Source organism: Cucumis melo, chromosome 7 (assembly GCF_025177605.1).
Source record: "Cucumis melo cultivar AY chromosome 7, USDA_Cmelo_AY_1.0, whole genome shotgun sequence".
Taxonomy (NCBI): Eukaryota; Viridiplantae; Streptophyta; class Magnoliopsida; order Cucurbitales; family Cucurbitaceae; genus Cucumis; species Cucumis melo.
In genome coordinates, this window is record NC_066863.1 from 28,773,596 (window position 1) to 28,792,975 (window position 19,380).

Below are 19,380 nucleotides of genomic sequence, written 5' to 3' on the forward strand. Positions count from 1 at the left end.
GTACGCAAGGAACCCTTTGAATTTTTTAGCTAAACAGGTTACCATTCCTATGGTAACCGAATGGAGGATTTATAATTAATTTGATTGGTTGCAAATAAAAGTAAATTGCGTAAAACAAAAGCAAATAAATTGAGAGTTATAAAGAATTACATAAAATTCTAGCTTGGGTTGTAACGTAGTTTCCATATTCAAAATGTTTGATCACTGAATTCTCATTATTGGAATCAAGTAACTATCGTTCATGCCTAACCAAAAGAATTGGAAAAGTCAATTAATTTATTCTAATCAAATAACTAGTGATCTAAATTGAAACAGTGAAAAACATGCAATTCCAATTTGTTCTAATTGCATTAAGATATACACAGCTAAGTTAATTAGGTGAATCTCTAATTTTCAAAGCCTCAAATTCTCTCCTAAGCTAACATTACTTTGTTACGTTGTCCAAAAATTGGAGGTTCATTTTTCTTCTCTCAAACGTTGAAATAAAAAGGTCATAATAAATTTTATGTTAATTATGATTTGAAAATATAGGCTAAGAACCGAGCGAATGAAATTTTTTTCTTTTTCTAGCAAAACAAATCAAATTTTCTACTTAGTAAATTTTTTCACAATGAAAGTTTTGTTATAGAAACAAAGCATAGTGGAAATACAAATATAAAAAAAAAATACAATATATGAATAAATAAATAAATAAAAATAGAAATTACTTGATACTAATCTATTTAATAATATTTACAATAAGTTTGATTTTTTTTTCTTTTTCTTTTTTGAATCTTAGATATTTTGACCTTAAAAAAAGATATTTTCTCTAAGATATTAGAAAAGACAAAAATAAAAATAAAAATAAAAAATGATGAAACAAAATCATTGTCGAACAAAAAAAAAAAAAAAAGAAAAGAAAAAAGAACAGTTGTTTACTTCCAATTGATCCAAAATATCATAAAACCAATTATCATTATTAGAAACAAAAACTACAATATGTTATTTTGATTTTTCTTTTCCTTTCAAAATCGGCGGCTCCAACAATTTTTTTTTTTTAAATTTAAATTTTAACTTTGATATATACAAATACCCAAAAGTCAAGAAATTGGGTTTTATTCAACTTTAAAACATTACAATTAAAATATAAGTAATTGGGTTTTATTTAATTTGATCCATAAATTTTAAAATTTATAATTTTAACGTTAAGTTTTACTAAATATTCAAATTTCTTGTCTTAACGAAAGGTAAACTTTTGATTTCTTTTTTGTCTTATCTATTGAATAGATATGTGAGACAATTTTAATTATATATAATAGAAAATGATAAAAAAAAAATTAATCTCGTCGTTTTGTTATTCTTTTATTATTATTGTAGATACTTTCAAGATTTCGTTATTTAAAATAAAAATAAAAATAAAAATTTTAGTCATCGAATTTTCAATTATCCATTAAATTTATTTTTAGAAAATTTGATCAGCATGACGTTATATTTTAAAGCTCTACTAAATTTTGATTTAATTTTTTAAAAAAGAAATTTGTGGTCTGATATTAAATTTTTTGGTAAGAAAAGTTGATGAAAATTTGATTCCTATATCTCAAAAATAATATCTCCCATCTGAAGTATTTTTTTTCTTCTTCTTCTTCTTCTACAGATTAAAAAGAAAAGAAATTATAGTGTAGAGAGTTGGAAGGATTTGATAGGTAGGAGTAGTAGTGTCCAATCATTTCATAACTATCTCATCCCAATTTGTCACTCATTCATTAATGTTATGTGCACCCATCAATTTTAATTACATTATGACCTTTTATTGTTCTCCTCATCCATAACGTAAGATATTGCTTTTTTTTCTCTATTTCTTTACATATATAAATGTCATAATTAGGGTTTCCTATTTTATTAGACATATGTACCTATGGCTACATCCGAATACTTTTCATGAAAAACACACCTAAAACTTCTTCTTCTTCTTCTTCTTTTACTAAAATTACTTGTTGATTTCATGTTGGAATTGCTTCTTCAACTCTAAATTGTTCATCGATTTCGGGTTGGGAACTAGCGAAGTTGGCAATTTTCAAATTGAAAACATATAAAGTTTGAAAATTTTAAGTAGCGTAGACAAACTTGTTTTTTAGTACAATAGTTTGAGAGATGGAGATGGCAAACTTTTCAAAATCACGATGTGATCATAATAACCGAATTGAACCGCTTGCAATTCTACTTTCTATCACCTCTCCTTTAGAATCTCCATTTCTCACTTGATCGAATAGATGATAAATCTATAATTTTGGGGGGAAAAAACAACACACTCTAAATTAAAAAAAGAATCATTCATTAATTAAAAGGATAAACTTCAATGAAAGCAATTGGATGGAATCCACACCCACCATGAATTCATTCAAATTAAACATGAATATGACTATGATCCATAACAAAATGTCTCTAATGTGATGACCGAGATGTGTTTAGGTGCAAAATGATCTATAACATGTAGTGCAAACACACATTATTCAAGTATTATTTCCCACAAGATTATCTATGTAATTCAATTATTTAAGAAATAACTTTTCAATGTAAGCCAAGTGTAATTGATAGAAATGACCAATTTTAATGTAATTGTTTCTAAATAATAAAAAGAATAAACAATAATAAGAAACAACGAATTACATGTCAAGTTTCAAACTCCAGATAAATTGTCATGCGATCGTATTATTACAATAGATATCCAATTTCTAGAAACCAATGACAACTTCTATATGCCTAAGCAATTAATCCTATATTTTTATAGCTAATTACATCGAAGTTTCGAGGTGAATCTTATGTCAAAGGTCTTTCATAAATGGTACTTTATTACGTTCACATCGAACTTTATTGTGGGGGGGGGGGGGGGGGGGGGGGGGGGGTAGTGGTGTATTTTATTTTATTTTATTATTTTTCTTTGGACAGCTTTGTGTAGTAATAAAAGGGTATTCTATTTATGAAGGAGACTTGATATGTTGACAAATATAATGTTATTGTGTATTAACTTTCAATTATTTTTCTCTTTCCATTTGGCTTTGTATGTATTCTTGAGACAAACAGATTAGGAAGCCAACTGTTTCTCTTTTTAGTTTGGGTTAGGTTTTGCTTTCGTTGTTTGTTTATAATTAAATATCTTTTTTATTCCCTTTTTTCTTTCTTTTTCATTTGATATTATCATTTTTTATTTCTAAATAAAATATTTACACCACTTTTTGTGTAGCACAGTGGATTGATCGTCTACCATAAACGTGCCATATTTGAATAATAAATTTTTAATTGTTAACCGAAGTTGTATGTCGAATAAAAGTAGAAGTTTGCTTTTCAAAACCAATTTTTTCAACCTAAAATTCTCAATATTAGTATGTAGTTTGTATAGTCTAAAGAGGAAAAAGTAAACTCTATACGAACGTAACTTATATAGATGTATGGAGTGATATGGACGTTTACGATATTATCGATGAATGGATTTGTATAAAATTATGCAATTAGGCCTAAACAAAAAATGGATTCCGGGGTGTGATCCACATCCTGAGGCCAATACAGTTCTCGACGCCATATATAAACACACACACATATACCATTATTCATTATAGCAGCGCTAGCTCTAACATCATCTCAACAAAAGTACACTCAAATCGAGGGAAAGAAAGACGATAATGGAAGCAGCGAAGAATTCATTGAAGGCGAAGGGAGAGAGCCAGAGGATCGTGGTTGCTGTGGACGAGAGTGAAGAGAGTATGTTCGCCTTGCAATGGTGTCTTTCAAATCTCACTTCTCCAGACACCAAAAACACTTTGATTCTACTCTACGTTAAGCCTCCTCCAGCCATCTCAATCTCTTCCTTCGATGCGCCTGGTAATTAAAATTTCTCAACTCAGGCATCGGCACGGGGATGGTTATTTCGATTTCGATTTATATGGGGGGGGGTTTGTGTTTGTAGGGTATGTGTTTTCAAGCGAGGTGATTTCGGCGATGGAAAAGCAGAGCAAGGATTTGGTTAGCGCGGTGATGAAGAGAGCGGAAGCGGTTTATGCGAAGTTTAGTAGCAACGTGAGTAGTGGATGAAGAAGAATCGAATCTCTTGGTTGATTTTTCTTTTTGGGTAATTATGTGTGGGGCATTTTGTCGAACACTTAATTGGTGCTGTTGCAGGTAAATTTGGAGAGAGTAGTTGGGAAGGGAGATGCGAAGAACGTGATATGTCGCACGGTGGAGAAGCTTGGAGCCGATACCTTGGTAATGGGATGCCATGGTTATGGCTTCTTCCAGAGGTTTGCTCACAAATTCATTTCTTCCATCTTCCTTTTCAAACAACTCCCATCTTTTTCAAACTTCCGTATAGAAATTCCCCCATGATCATAATTAATTAGGAAATTTTTATTGTAGGAATTAAAATTTGAAAGTACATGAAAGTAGTTTGGATTCAACATTTTGGACTTTGGATTTTTAGGCTCTCTACTATCTCCATTCTATGTCTTTCTACCAGCCTCTTTTGATTATGTTCATAAATCTACTAAAAGTATTTTTGACCTTTAGAACATATAGCCATCAAATTTGAAAGTTATGTTTCAAAACATTTCTTTTACTTATGGGATATTTGGATATTTTGTGTTTGCAGGGCATTGCTCGGGAGTGTGAGCGATTATTGTGCGAAATATGCAAAATGTCCCGTGGTTATTGTGAAACATCCTTAAGATTCTAGAGAAAAAAAAGAATAATTAAAAGCCACCCAAGAGAATTAACGGAATTTTAATTGGCATGATCTTTCTTATGAGAGGATGGAGACTTGATTTCTCATCTCGGAGCATTGTATTAAAAGAATAAGGTTGTAATTCAACTGTACTATTATATGTTATAATCTCAATGGAAATTAGGTCTCTTTACTTTCGAGGATGATAGAGGAAACGTTCTACTTATTTTTAAATTGTTGAAATTTAGTAGTTTAAATTATAATGGAGTGGATATACAAAGATACTTAATATTGGTGACAAATTATGGGAAGGTACAATTTCGTAGAAGAACAAATTTAAAGTGGGAAATCTAAACAAACTTGGGTGAATGTAATAGGTTTTAGACTTATCAACAACTTGTATGGACAACAATTTGTCAAATCATATTACTAACTTTACTCTTAGGTTTATAGTTTTGATCTTACATTTGAATTGATGGTAATAACTAAGATGAGACATTATATTGTAAATTAATTACATTCAAATTATAGTTCATAAATATAACCATATAAAACATATTTTGAACAATTACCAAAATTAGAATTTTGAATGTACTACCAAATAAATGTTTGAAATATTAAATCCCCTTATTTTAAAAATTTGGTTAGTTTTAGATATTTTTATCAAACCACAATTTAAAGTTTCTAATTTACTCATATTATGGATGAATAAACATCGAAAGGAATATGTACATATATAAAGAAGATTACATCATATGATAAATTTTTTTTTAAAAAATAGTATGTAGTACATTTTTTCTTGTATATTGCAAATATGACAAATATAACAAATAATTAATGATATCATACGAATATCGAAGGGCTATCAGAGGGTTATTCGAAATTTGCTATTTTTGTAATTTAGTAATTTTTTTTTTGTTATTTTTGCAAATGTCTCCGTAAAAACCTTAATAACTATTTTCTCCTCTTTATTAATTACTCAAATCAATTTTAAACCAAAACTTTAGGTTAAAACATAAAATCCAAAAAAATCTCGTCATTTATTTAATTTTGTTGAAATTTAAAACAATGAAAAGAAAAATAGTTTGAATAAATAATAAAGAAAGAGGAAATTAATTTAATTAGAAGGAATTGGATCCGAAATAGAGAAAGGAGGGGAGAGGAGAGGAGAGGAGAGGAGAGGTGTGTGTGTGTGTGTGTGTGTGTGTGTGTGATATTTTGATTTCACATTACAGTTTTACATTACAACCCAAACAACAACAACAACAACAAAAAGCTGTATTTTCGATCCCTTTCCTATTTCTCCCATCTTCTTCTCCAATTCCCAATTCCCAATTCCCAATTCTCAATTCCACATCCCTTTCTGGGTTTCAGATCGAAGACCTTAACCATTCAGATTCCTTAATCGCCGACCTAGATCCCCTCCGATCTGCTTTCCCAATGTTCCTCATTGACTGGTTCTATGGCGTCTTGGCCTCCCTCGGTCTCTGGCAAAAGGAGGCCAAGATCCTCTTTCTCGGCCTCGATAATGCAGGAAAAACCACCCTCCTTCATATGTTGAAAGATGAGGTTTCATTCATTTCTTCCCTTACCCTTTTTCCCATTTTTTGTTTTGACGATCCATGTGTTGTTTTGTTTTCTTAATTGCGACGGATTTTCGTTTCTTGCTCATGTTCTGCCTTGGTTATTCTTCTTTGTTTTCCTTTTTTTATTTTTTGTTTTTATTTTATGCTTTGCTTGTTCTAGAGGTTAGTTCAGCATCAGCCTACCCAGTACCCCACGTCCGAGGAGTTGAGTATTGGAAAAATCAAATTCAAGGCCTTTGATTTGGGCGGACATCAAATTGCTCGTAGAGTCTGGAAGGATTATTATGCTAAGGTACCCAATTTTCTCTAACTCAACCTTATTGTATTTCCATTTCGTTTGATTTCTTTGCTTTTGTGGTGAGTTTTTTTTTTTTTTTTTTTTTTGGGCATTAGGCTCTTTGAAGACCATTTTCCTATGAACTACCTCTCAATGCTTGTACTCTTATCGATTGTCATATGTTCTTAGTCTGAGATTGTTCTGTAAAATATTCTGGACTTGGGTTTCCATCTAACTTACATACTTATATAATTATGATTTATATGCATCTTCCTCCGCCATTGATGAAAGATGAATGACACTGGTTCCTTTATTTTACTTATGTTGTAAGAAAAACCAGAGTCCTCCAGCTGCTTATTACTTGCTTAGTGTTTTGGATCTCTTGCACCTGTTGTTCATCTTACTTATTGTTGTGTGATACGCATGTAATCAGTTATTCGTGTCGGTCTTTTGTCATCATAATATGCTCATCTGCCATGGACTTGTAAAGAATACACATCTAATAGCAGTTGCTTTACGGGGGAGTGATATTTCCTATAGTTTAGTGTAATTTGAAATAAATTTACCCAACTCTTGTGCCAAATGGAGTTCAACAATTTATCTTAGCCCTGAACCTTTGCAAGAAAGTTAACTAAGTTCTTAAAGCTATGGTCAACCTTGTTGATTATCTGTTTTTATTTATCTTTTAAAGTGAGAAAGCATTGTTTTCAATGTCTGTTTTGTTGCCTGGTGTTGTGTTGATTATCTCCAGTTTGTAGTATTTCATTTCCATGGATCTTGGTCATCCTTATGGTTTTAGGCAATTACATTGAGTTTGAAGTGTGAAGTGCTATGTGGTGGATGGTTTTGCATATATTTTTCAGTTTTCTCCAAATACTATGGTCCTTAGACATGATTTCTAATTTGAAATGAAAATTGATACTACAGGTAGATGCTGTCGTGTACCTGGTTGATGCCTTTGACAAAGAGAGGTTTGCAGAATCAAAAAAGGAGCTCGATGCTCTTCTCTCTGATGAGTCTCTTGCTACTGTGCCATTCCTTATTTTGGGCAACAAGATTGACATTCCATATGCTGCCTCAGAGGATGAATTGCGGTATCACCTCGGTTTGACCAACTTCACCACAGGCAAGGGAAAAGTAAATCTGGCTGATTCAAACGTACGTCCATTAGAGGTATTCATGTGCAGTATTGTTCGCAAAATGGGCTATGGCGATGGTTTCAAGTGGATGTCTCAATACATCAAGTAGGTGAGATCAATAGAGTATGTCATACAGTTTCATGAATTGATGAAATCCCACCGTCCAAAGCCCCTTCAAGTCGTCAACGTACGGATTGCAGTTTGATATTCAGTGTGTTAAGAGGGGCTTTAAGTTGAACTTTTTTTTTGCTTTCAGATGATGTGTGGAAGGAGGTACTAATGCTTACTATGTAAAAATTCACTTCCTTACCTCAAGTTTATTATTTTTGACATTCTTATCTCTCTTGTTATTCATCTGACTGGTTAGATGCGCTTTTCTAATTGTTGTTTTTCAACTCTAGTTATAGGTGGAAGGTCTGAGAAAGTAAAAACTTGGACTTGAGGGGCATTCATGAAAACTTGATTAAGATATTTTTTGGGGTTCTGAATAAGAAATCATAGCTGTTTTTTGGAAGACTTTCCGTTTCTGTTTCCGCTTTTTTTTTTTTTTTTTTGATTGGGATGGTAGATTTGTGTGATTTGAAAATTTTAACCTTCAGCTTATGTATGAGCATTAGTTGGCCATATTTATTGGAACCGCTAACGTGATGGTCATCTTAATCGTTGCAAAAAATGATGTCACAATAGAGATGGTCATCACATTATCATCACATACTGCTAAAAAATGGATTCAGTTTGTTGTGCTTTCTCCATTTTTTTTATTTTTCTCATAACTTGTGGAAAGAGGTTTTCTTGGGGATAGAGACGACCATCACAATATGTTATATAATTGCTGAGAAGAGAAGGATAGATTTTAAACATTTGTGAAGAGCCGGTCATAAAAATGTCAGTGGTTCATCCTTAATAAGAACTTGCATGGAGCTTATAAAAACCTACTTGTTCTTTCCTATAAGCCATGATGTATCTATGTGTCCAATTCAAATGCATATTATCAAATTAGGATTTCCATTAGTCAAATTTAATATTTGAAGGCAATGTGAAAATTAAAAATGTGTCGAGAATAAAGTGTGGTTTGACCAAATTTATTTAAGAATTGGATGATTATTTCAATATTTGTCTTGGGAATGAAAAAGCTATGTATTTATATAATGTAGCAAATCGAAGAAGATAAGAAAGATTATGGGCTTTTCTTCCTTATATATAAAAAAGACTAGAATTATTGATTTTTGTTTAATTAGGTGATCGTAGATATTATCAATATTATAGTCTGACTTACTGTCTTGGCTTCAAACAACTTCAGAATATAAGCTTCAAAGTTAAAGCTTTCCATTTGCAACTTATGATCATTAGCATCTCATACATTTGGAAGCTGCATTTCTCATCTGATTTTTTTTTTTTTTTTTTTTTTTTTTTTTTTTTTTTTATATTATGTTTTTAAATTGTTAAAAGTTTAAATCAATCAATATATTGATGAATGAGTATACCTAACCGAATGGTAGTGATCAACACATACTATACAAGGAATCTGGTTTTTAGCAACGAAATGTTTTGATCACTAAATCTGGTTTTTTTATGCCCAATCCAACGTTTATTTTTGTATGATATAACTTTGTGGTAAAGTTAGTTCCAAGACGACTTCACTAAATTTTATAAACATGAAGGCAAAATCAAGAGGGCATTGGGTATGGGAAAGAGATTCTCAAATCCACCACCCAAAGTTTATACATTTCTTTCCATTCTTAAACTTTATTATCCTGCTCTCTCTCTCTCTCTCTCTCTCTCTCTCTCTCTCTCTCTCTCTCTCTCTCTCTCTCTCTCTCTCCTCTCTCTCTCTCTCTCTCTCTCTCTCTCTCTCTCTCTCTCTCTCTCTCTCCTCTCTCTCTCTCTCTCTCTCTCTCTCTCTCTCTCTCTCTCTCGTGTTGGAATCTAGAGAATCTAATGATTTAATATTTTCATTATATTCTTGCTCTTGCTCTTTATGTTGTTTTTTCTTCCTTTTTCTGTCCATAAACCCAAATTCAATACTCATTCATCTAATAAAAGATTCGTCAAAATGAGACTGCGTTTAATTGGAATACTAATTTTGTTTCTCTAATTTCAAATTTAGTTCTTGTAATTTCATTAAACCTAAAAATTAGTCATCACAATCAAATCTAATTCATTTGTCATATTAGTGTATTAGTAACCACAACATAAATCAAATTATCTCCTTTTATTACTTTAAAGATTATATTGAACTATTTTTTCCTTAAAATAACAATATAAGTTTGAAATTAATTAAATTTTAACCTAAATTCAAATGTTACACTTTTATTACGACCATAATTTCAAAATGGAAAAAAATAGAATGGAAATAGCCATTAAAGGTTATATTCCTTGGAAATGAAGCCACTTTAAAGTAGAAATTAATGGCTACAGAACTGCTCTTCAACTTGGCCAAAATTAATTAATACACTCCTCAAAGCGTATCCATTCAATTTACTCTAATTTCATAAATTAATACTTATTTTGGATTAGTTTTAAAAATCACAATGCTGAGTTGCTAAAGTTTGGTTTCATAATCTATCATTAAATCAACTATAACTATTTGAACAAAATATGTAACTTTAAACATATACTAAATCGATGCAATATGTAATGGTTGACGAAGTAATATAATCGAGTTAGGATAACTTTATAACTAAATCACCATTTTCTAATAACAATAGAAAGTTTACAATGGTTAATACCAAAAGATAGAACAATAAATTTATTTTATTTTTGCCTTATATTGAATTCAAAATATTTACTTTATTTTAGAAAAGAGAAATGAAGAATTAAAGTAAAAGGTATGGGTTTCTTTCTTTCTTTCTTTCTTTCTTTCTTTCTTTCTTTCTTTCTTTCTTTCCATCATTGATTGATTCCCAAATGTAGAGGGTAAGGTAATAAATATATTGGAATCTTTTCTTTTTCTTCTTCCATTTTGTTTCTCAGATTTGAATTGTCAAACACTTGCATTGAAACATTTCATTTTTAGTTTTATAATTTTTGGAATGGGTTTATGGTTTTGTATTAATATTGTAATGTCAAAATCACTTCAATAAATACACCAAACACTTTTCCTAAATTTCTTCCTCGCCAAAACTATGCCTTCCACTTCCACCCTCATTCTCTCTATCCTCATCCTCCTCTCCGCCATCCACGGCGGGGCCTCTCGGGGCCCATTCGCCTGCGATCCAAATAACTCAGCGACCACCGATTATCCGTTCTGCCGGCGGTCGTTGGGAGTGGGAGAGAGAGTGAAGGATCTGATCGGAAGATTGACGTTGGAAGAGAAGGTGAAGCTGCTGGTGAGCAATGCCGGAGGCGTTCCACGGCTGGGGATTAAAGCGTACCAGTGGTGGTCGGAGGCTTTGCATGGGGTCTCCAATGTCGGCCCCGGTACGAGCTTTGGCGGCGAATTCCCCGCGGCTACAAGCTTCCCGCAGGTCATTAGCACCGTCGCCTCCTTCAATGCTTCGCTGTGGGAAGCTATCGGACGGGTTTGCCTTCTTCTTTTTCACCCTTTTCTTTTTACTTGCGAAACTCGAAAAAGAGTAGAAAGTATATACCTTTTTTTTTACTTTTTCTTTTTTAAAACATTTTCTCGTCGTAAGCATCGATACTTTAAATTTAATTATACTTAGATTTAGATAAATATTGGATTGTTTAAACAAGACAAGTACATTTTCCAACTTTCATTTTATTCTTTAAAATCTGAACCATTACTCAACTGAGGGTGTGGATGTAGGTGGTGTCGGACGAAGCAAGGGCAATGTACAATGGAGGGGTAGGCGGGCTAACGTATTGGAGTCCAAATGTGAACATTTTTAGGGACCCTAGGTGGGGTCGTGGACAAGAGACACCCGGTGAAGACCCCATCTTAGCCGGTACCTATGCTGTTAATTACGTTAGAGGTTTGCAGGGCACTGAGGGTAACCGGTTGAAGGTAGCCGCCTGTTGTAAGCATTTTACTGCCTATGACTTAGATAACTGGAATGGCGTCGACCGCTTTCACTTTAACGCTCAAGTAATATACATTCTTATGATGATGACTTGTAATGTAGAGGCTCTCACCTGCTTTTTTTTCATTTTTAACTTAGTTTGTGTGTTTTTTTTTTTAGGTGAGTAAACAAGACATTGAAGATACGTTCGAGGTGCCATTCAGAATGTGCGTTGAGGGAGGGAAAGTATCCAGCGTGATGTGCTCATACAATCAGGTCAATGGTGTTCCCACCTGTGCTGATCCGAATCTTCTTACCAACACCCTCCGTTCTCAATGGCATCTCGACGGGTAGAATTCTTTTCATTCCTTAACTGTTTCATTGTTTTATAACATGCTTAATTGGATCATCGTCTGATTTTATTGAGTGTATTTGTCTGGCTGTAGGTACATTGTTTCTGATTGCGACTCCGTTGGAGTCTTCTATGATAGTCAACACTACACTTCTACTCCTGAAGAGGCCGCTGCTATGGCAATTAAAGCCGGTTTGGATTTGGATTGTGGACCATTTTTGGAAACCCATACGGAGAATGCAGTGAAAAGAGGGATATTAAATGAATCCCACATTAATGGTGCTCTGTCCAACACTCTTTCCGTTCAAATGCGCCTTGGAATGTTCGATGGCGATTTAAAAACACAACCTTTTGCTCATTTGGGCGCCAAACATGTCTGCAGCGACCACAACCGGCAGCTTGCTGTCGATGCCGCTCGTCAAGGTATTGTCCTTCTTGAGAATCGTCGAAATTCTCTTCCGCTCTCCACCTATCACCACCGTATCGTCGCTGTCGTTGGCCCCAACTCCAATGCCACTCTTACCATGATCGGCAATTATGCTGGTAGGTAATTAATCTTCTCCCACTTCTCAACATTCCATTTTCATTTTGTCTGTGCGGCTTGGTTTAATTGTTAATTGAATCTCATCTTCCAGCAAAACAATAATAATAACCTCTGTTTTTGTCGATCAATAACATATTTGACTATGTAACAGGTATAGCTTGTGAATACATTACGCCATTGCAAGGTATCAGCAAATACACAAGGACGATTCACCAGCAGGGCTGCAAAGGCGTGGCCTGCCGGTCGAACAAGTATTTCGGTGGAGCAATAGAGGCGGCGCGTGAAGCAGATGCAGTGGTGCTTGTAATGGGTCTAGACCAGTCCATTGAGGCTGAATTCAGGGATCGGGCTGAGCTTCTTCTACCTGGGCTTCAGCCAGACTTGGTATTGAAGGTGGCTTCCATGGCGAAAGGTCCAGTTATTCTGGTTTTAATGTCGGGTGGCCCAATCGACGTGTCGTTTGCGAAGGATCATCCTAAAATTTCAGGTATCATTTGGGCTGGGTACCCCGGTCAAGCTGGAGGACTCGCCATTGCTGATGTTTTGTTTGGTCGAACTAATCCAGGTAACTTTTCAATGTTTCATTAGCTTGTAAAGTATTTTATTTGTTCAAGTTGAAATGAAATTTCTCTTCGTGTTTTATGTTTTTAGGTGGAAAGCTACCGATGACATGGTATCCACAAGACTACGTATCGAAACTACCCATGACAACAATGAGCCTAAGGCCCGGACCATCTTATCCAGGACGAACCTACAGATTCTACAAAGGCCCGGTTGTTTATCCATTCGGCCACGGCTTAAGCTACACCACTTTCACTCACAAAATCCTCGCCGCACCCACCACCCTCACAGTCCCCGTTTCCGGCCACCGACACCGCCAGAACGCGACTGAATTCTCCGGCAAGGCCATAAGAGTGACACACGCAAAGTGCGAGAGGTTGTCACTGGTGATCAAGGTGGCAGTGAGGAACATAGGCGGACGAGATGGTGCGCACACGTTGCTAGTTTACTCGAGGCCACCAATGGGGGTTTGGGCCCCCCAGAAGCAGCTTGTGGCGTTTGAGAAGGTCCATGTTGAGGCCCAGGCCCAAAAGGAAGTGGAGATTAATATCCACGTTTGTAAGTTTTTGAGCGTTGTGGACAAATTTGGTATTAGAAGAGTTGCAATGGGAGAGCATGGGATTGATGTTGGTGATGTTAGGCATATTGTGTCTCTACAGCCTCAGACATTAGGAATTATCAAATCCTAAATGGGTGGGAGTTTTTGATTGATATTTGATGGTTTTGTCCTTTTGTCTTTGTTTGTGGGATTTGGTTAAAGTCTCAAATTTATGGAAAGAGAAGGGATATTTTTTTAGACCTCAATTGGAACTGCGATTATTATGCATAAAGTATGTCTTTTAAATGCTTATAATTGCTTTTATAACTCTCAAAACACTTTTCTAATCATACAATCAAATTTACTATGAAATTGTTATAAAAAAAAAGTGCTTTTTAATAGCTAAAAAGTGCTTTTAACAGGCTTTCAAAAGTGTCTTTCTCAATTTCATTCATACCTAGCATTGAAGAAGTTTTGGCCATCTATTTTAGTAGTATCGCAAAATTTAATTTGGTCCCAACAAATTAATACTAAGGGTTTAGGCATAGACTTTATGTGTGTGAAAATGACTTAACAAATTCTCCATTTTTTTTTTCTTTTGGTTTAGAACCCAACAAACCCTACTGAAAAGAAATTATTCCATAGCCATAAACAAAGCATCATTAAAGGCATATTCTGTATATAACCCTAGAGGGTTGGCCTAGGAATCCAATTCTTACAACAAATTCTCAATACCCATCCCATTACTTAAGAAGAAGTTCCAAGTGGGTTGTCTTCTTCTTTGAAACAGCTTCCCATCAACATTTAAAATGGCATTTTTTGCAGTTACTTTCTTTTTTTTTTCTGGGACCAATTCTGAGTTGGTAAAAAACACTTTATCATCTGCCATATCCCCAAATCCCAATGACTTTCTCTCTTTTTCTGTCCTTTACTTTGCACCCCCTCCTCTCTTTCTCCTCTCCCATTCAATGTTATAGTACAATCCTTGTAGAAATAGATTTCTTTTCCCCAATCATTTTTTGTTGGAGACACATTATTACATACATACAACATTCACAATTGACAAATAACACCATAGATATTTGTGATTACAAGACTCAAAACAAAATTGAGTATTAAAGTATATATTAAACTTATCAACATAAGAGTATTATATACAAATTAAAGAGAAGAATGTGACCGTTGGGTATTTAAAGTAGTATTTGCCGAATTACTTTTAATTAATAGTATAAATAAAGTAAAGATTTGAAGACATTTTAAAATGAGCTTAGCCCATGATGTCAAAAAGAATAAAATCCTTTTTCTTTTATATACAAACCATTCACAAGATTAGAATAAAGTAATAGCAAATCTGTAGTCTTATATAAATTCATCCAACTGTTTGGTTTATTTGAGAAGGAATTTTGAATTAATTATAACTCTTATTTTAACTCTTAAATCTGATTTTGATCATCTACCAAAGTTTTATATTAATTTCATCTCTATATACATGTATGTATGAACACAAAAGTCTAACCTACCCCTTTTTTTTAAAAAAAAAAAAAATCACAATCTTAACAACTTATTTAAAAGATTCAAATGTTATAACACAAGCATAAACTATGGATTCTGTTTGAATGTTGGGTATTAAATTGATGAAGATGAAGAAATGAAAATTGAAAGAATGGTGGGAAGAAAGTTGGGGGGTTAGAGCTGGCAGATACTCTCATGGGGCATGTGGAAGAACAGAGTGATGGGCATTTGGGAATTTAGGGTGGTGTGAGTGTGACATGTGCACTCCATTTTTGGTAGCAATATATATATATATATATATAAATTATACCATCACATATATACCCTTTTCTATTCTCCATCACCCAAATTAATCAAGTTTCAATTCTAATGTTTCTCCATTTTCATCCTCTAATTTATATTTGATTGTATACAAACATTTGTAAATATAGGTGGAAGTCTCATGTCTTAAATTACAAACTTTCATCTATGTTTACCAAACCAATTTGAATCCATTAAAATCTAAACTTATAACAAAAATATAAGAATAATCAAGTGTTCCATTAACTTCTAATTCCTAATTAATCATGATGAAGGATAGTGTTAATTAATAAGAATGACTTACATGTTAGAATGGAAATCGGAAATCTAAAAATTGTATTTATATCATGATCATGATCTCACTATGGTGTTGACATTCTCAATATAATTAATTAAACAAGAATGCATGTAACACTACACCATCTATAATTATTTATTATAAAAGTGTATCAAGATGACCTAATCTTACAATATATACATTTTAATAATTCTAAACTATGTGCTAAGTTTGTTTTGATAAACAACTATTCTTTTACTTTAGAGAACGCTATATAATTATAATGAAATTATTATAGGCTCCATAATGGTTTTTAATTATTATTATTTTTTTTTAAAAAAAAGAATAATTAAAGTTAATACTTAATTGTTTTTTTTTCTTAATTATTTCACATGTAAATGATCCCATCATAATTCTTATCAAAAGTAATCATTTTTAATATATTATCATACTTTCTATAATTAATATGGATTAGCAAAATAGAGCTTAAAATGAGATGTAATTGTGAATATATTTATTTTGCATCAGTTTATAAACAAAAAAAATTAAGATTTAAAATGGTGAAGCTATAACTTATAATTACTTTTTTCCTTTAATCACCTTTCTTTTCATTTTCCAACGAAAAGCAGTTTTCTAATTTCTGAAAATCACTTTTATACAAGAATCACTTAACCTCTAATTACCTTTTTCTTTTTTTCTTTTTTTTTTTCCTACCAAAAGTGTGAATTACGTTTAGTTGTCTATAAAAAATGCTATTAGAATTTTATGAAAATCTAAACTAAAAAAAAAAAATGATCAGAATTTTATGAAATTAGATTAGGGGTTTGAAAATATCATGTGTATGATTGGGGGCTTCTGAGAAAAAGGATAATGCAGAGGTCCATTAACACACACACAACACAAAATTAGATTAAAGTAAACTAAAAATTGAAAATTATGAGCACTTAACTTCTTCATAGTTCATACCATATTCTTATTCTTGTATGAATAAAGCTGCAAAAAAACTTGATCTTTTGCCATTTGCACATGCCCCTTTCTTAATAATTTCCAATTCCCAATAATATTCTCCACTCATTTTTTCTTATATATAAACATTTTAACACAAAAATTTTAAATATATATACATATATATTATTATTATTTTAAAACTAAACTTACCACATAAGATTATGAAAATAAGAACTCAACATTTATAAGGGAATATTTGGATAGCTGATCCATAGGGAATGACATCAGCTTGCTAATGCTTCCTTGGAAGCAAACATGTCTTGGATAATGAGAACTTTTGGTAAAATAAATTTTAAAACTTTGTATTAATTATTTAATGAATAACAACATTAATCTATATATATATATATAATTGAAATCTGATTACAATAATTTCATTATTAAAGAGAGCTGAGAGAGCTGTCCTATAATTATTCTTTTTGTGTATTAAACAAGGGCATGCACTTCTTCCCCTACATTTTAAAGGGGTATCCTATGATCTCCCCACTACCCACCACATTTCATTATTATAATTCATAGATATCAATTAATGGCTTCATTGGTGCCCCTATTTTGTAGGGCAACAGATAGGGTTTAATGAACAAACTAATTTTATTATTATTATTCTATTAATGTTGATGCAAGAATCTCTTTGCACATCCACATTAACTCTACTTATTTAGTTAGATGATGATAAGATCAAACTCTAAAGGAAGGGAAGATATCCTTATATATTGGTGATATGTTATGTCATTTATATATACATTATTGTGTTAGATCGACGTGGTGTTGAATTGATAAAATAGTATTGTATACTTTAAATTTAAGATTTAATTTTGAGACATTGAGAAAAGATTGTGAATTTCTAGTTGAAGGTTTTGTTTGGATAAAGTTGGAGATTTTAACTTTAGAAGGTTCTTATTTGAATGACTTTTTCTCTCATATTTCCTACAATGAGAGGGCTCTCTCTATTATGAAAGAAATCAATCTAAGAGATTCTCTCTTTATATCATTCACTTTTAGTAGAAACAATAACAGAAGGCATGCACTACCAACCAAACCAATCATATAATTGTTGGCAATGGCAACCATATTTCCACATACCCACAAAATAAGTCTCATATTTTCCACAAACAAATCTCATTTTGGGGTCCATCTACATATATACCCTATCACTATTATATGTTGATAATTTCATATATTTCAAGAATTTGTGATACGCTCATTTCAAGAAGTTGTGATTAGATCAGTATGACATAGAAGATGTAAGATTTAGAATCCAACTACATTCTTGAGTTGGAATTTCTTATATGATCCTTATGTTGTGTTAAGATGACTTTCTTCGAATAAAAATTATAATTAGACAAAAAGGTGAATCTTCAACTTCGTTAGGATAAAACATATTAAAAAATTTTGAATGGAGGAGAGGTATATGAATAAACCAAGAGACGATACCATAGATTTATGAGAGAGATATATGAAAGTATTGTTAAATATTGTCCAAACGAATCAATAGTACGCTACTACCTTTACCGATAATTAGGTGATAACATTCTTTTTTTCGTAGCTTAGTTATAAAAACTCTAAAGTTTAAGTGTGCTTTACTTGAAACAATCCTATATTGGATAATGGTATGAACATTTCTTTTCATATAGAACAATTGTGCATGAGAACAAAACATATTAAAATGACATGGTTTGGTTTGTGAGGATTGCCTTTATTCTTTGACGCAATTTGCGTGTTACTAGGTTGTCAACGAACGTTAGGGCTTTGGATCCGAGATTTGAATCATATATTATTGGAATTCTAGACATTGAACTTACAACTGTGTTCACTTTAACACAAAGTACATATCAAATGGTTATATTTTTGAATGATATATTTTTTAGTAATACACTGCATGGGAGGTTGAAAAGGAAAGAAACTGATGAAGAAAGGGGGGGTGTGGGTGTGAAGTGTAGAGTAGAGAGTAGAGAATAGGAATAGGAATATTTATGGTTAAAATGGAAGGCTTAGAATAAAATGATGTGTGGAAACACTAAAGAGGAAATTGTTGAATCATTTGGGGGACAGTTAAGAAACAGCTCTTATTTTCTTTTTCTCCTAACCCCTTTTCTAATATCTTTGCCCTTTTCTCCTCCCCAAAATACCCAAACATATTCTTTAAGGAATATTGTTTTTAAATATGGTAAAATAAGTTCAAATAATTTTCGAAAAAGAAAGAAAACACCCATTGATTATTATTAATTTGGTGTCTTTGGGGGGACACAAAGACAGCAAAATATAATGTGGCATGAAAAGCTTATTCCCAAGTGGTGTGCAAAGTTTTAATGCATATTAATGGTCTTTCACCAATAAATAAATAAAATAAAAATGGACATTTCTAATTCATATAAAAGTAAAAACAAAATTACAAGTTGTATGAAAGAGTATGACAAAATTTCCACACTCAATTTCATCACATTGATTGAATCTCAACCATAAGAACACTCTAATTTATCAAACTACATAATCAATTACATCTAAAAACATCAACCATAAAGAAGACCTTTTTTCTTTTTTTTTTTTTGAAAAAAGGGAAATATAAAAAGTATTATAAGATCACTCAAAAAGTGATTTTTGGTTATAAAATAATTTTATTTCCTTTAGAGTGGC

General features: G+C 32.4%; 3 protein-coding genes across 4 annotated transcripts; all 3 read left to right on the plus strand.

Annotated features, from left to right (window-relative positions):
• Positions 1 to 3,402: 3,402 nt before the first annotated feature.
• LOC103494736 (universal stress protein PHOS32) lies at positions 3,403 to 4,893 on the plus strand. Its single transcript, XM_008456075.3, has 4 exons — positions 3,403 to 3,855; positions 3,941 to 4,050; positions 4,153 to 4,271; positions 4,619 to 4,893. The coding sequence occupies exons 1-4, from the start codon at positions 3,657 to 3,659 to the stop codon at positions 4,692 to 4,694; spliced, it is 504 nt and encodes a 167-aa protein (XP_008454297.1). The 5' UTR covers positions 3,403 to 3,656; the 3' UTR covers positions 4,695 to 4,893.
• Positions 4,894 to 5,794: 901 nt separating this feature from the next.
• Positions 5,795 to 8,030, plus strand: LOC103494735 (GTP-binding protein SAR1A). The gene is made up of 3 exons (XM_008456074.3): positions 5,795 to 6,259; positions 6,437 to 6,568; positions 7,481 to 8,030. The coding sequence occupies exons 1-3, from the start codon at positions 6,131 to 6,133 to the stop codon at positions 7,799 to 7,801; spliced, it is 582 nt and encodes a 193-aa protein (XP_008454296.1). The 5' UTR covers positions 5,795 to 6,130; the 3' UTR covers positions 7,802 to 8,030.
• A 2,545-nt stretch (positions 8,031 to 10,575) lies between these two features.
• On the plus strand, positions 10,576 to 13,960 carry LOC103494738 (probable beta-D-xylosidase 2). 2 transcript variants are annotated; one of them, XM_008456076.3, is made up of 6 exons: positions 10,576 to 11,213; positions 11,462 to 11,740; positions 11,835 to 12,004; positions 12,101 to 12,549; positions 12,702 to 13,115; positions 13,202 to 13,960. In XM_008456076.3, the coding sequence occupies exons 1-6, from the start codon at positions 10,818 to 10,820 to the stop codon at positions 13,798 to 13,800; spliced, it is 2,307 nt and encodes a 768-aa protein (XP_008454298.2). In that variant the 5' UTR covers positions 10,576 to 10,817; the 3' UTR covers positions 13,801 to 13,960. The 2 variants fall into 2 exon arrangements, with proteins under 2 accessions (XP_008454298.2, XP_008454299.2); XM_008456077.3 differs by having other exon boundaries at positions 10,744 to 11,213; positions 11,462 to 11,659.
• Positions 13,961 to 19,380: the final 5,420 nt, after the last annotated feature.

What these genes read in the sequence shown, in the direction of transcription:
- LOC103494736 (XM_008456075.3), top strand. Translation starts at nt 3,657, where the DNA reads ATGGAAGCAGCGAAGAATTCATTGAAGGCGAAGGGAGAGAGCCAGAGG. An exon ending in CTCTTCCTTCGATGCGCCTG is followed by an intron (nt 3,856 to 3,940) that starts GTAATTAAAATT and finishes TTGTGTTTGTAG; the next exon opens with GGTATGTGTTTTCAAGCGAG. An exon ending in ATGCGAAGTTTAGTAGCAAC is followed by an intron (nt 4,051 to 4,152) that starts GTGAGTAGTGGA and finishes GTGCTGTTGCAG; the next exon opens with GTAAATTTGGAGAGAGTAGT.
- LOC103494735 (XM_008456074.3), top strand. Translation starts at nt 6,131, where the DNA reads ATGTTCCTCATTGACTGGTTCTATGGCGTCTTGGCCTCCCTCGGTCTC. An exon ending in TTCATATGTTGAAAGATGAG is followed by an intron (nt 6,260 to 6,436) that starts GTTTCATTCATT and finishes TGCTTGTTCTAG; the next exon opens with AGGTTAGTTCAGCATCAGCC. An exon ending in GGAAGGATTATTATGCTAAG is followed by an intron (nt 6,569 to 7,480) that starts GTACCCAATTTT and finishes TTGATACTACAG; the next exon opens with GTAGATGCTGTCGTGTACCT.
- LOC103494738 (XM_008456076.3), top strand. Translation starts at nt 10,818, where the DNA reads ATGCCTTCCACTTCCACCCTCATTCTCTCTATCCTCATCCTCCTCTCC. An exon ending in TGTGGGAAGCTATCGGACGG is followed by an intron (nt 11,214 to 11,461) that starts GTTTGCCTTCTT and finishes GTGTGGATGTAG; the next exon opens with GTGGTGTCGGACGAAGCAAG. An exon ending in GCTTTCACTTTAACGCTCAA is followed by an intron (nt 11,741 to 11,834) that starts GTAATATACATT and finishes TTTTTTTTTTAG; the next exon opens with GTGAGTAAACAAGACATTGA.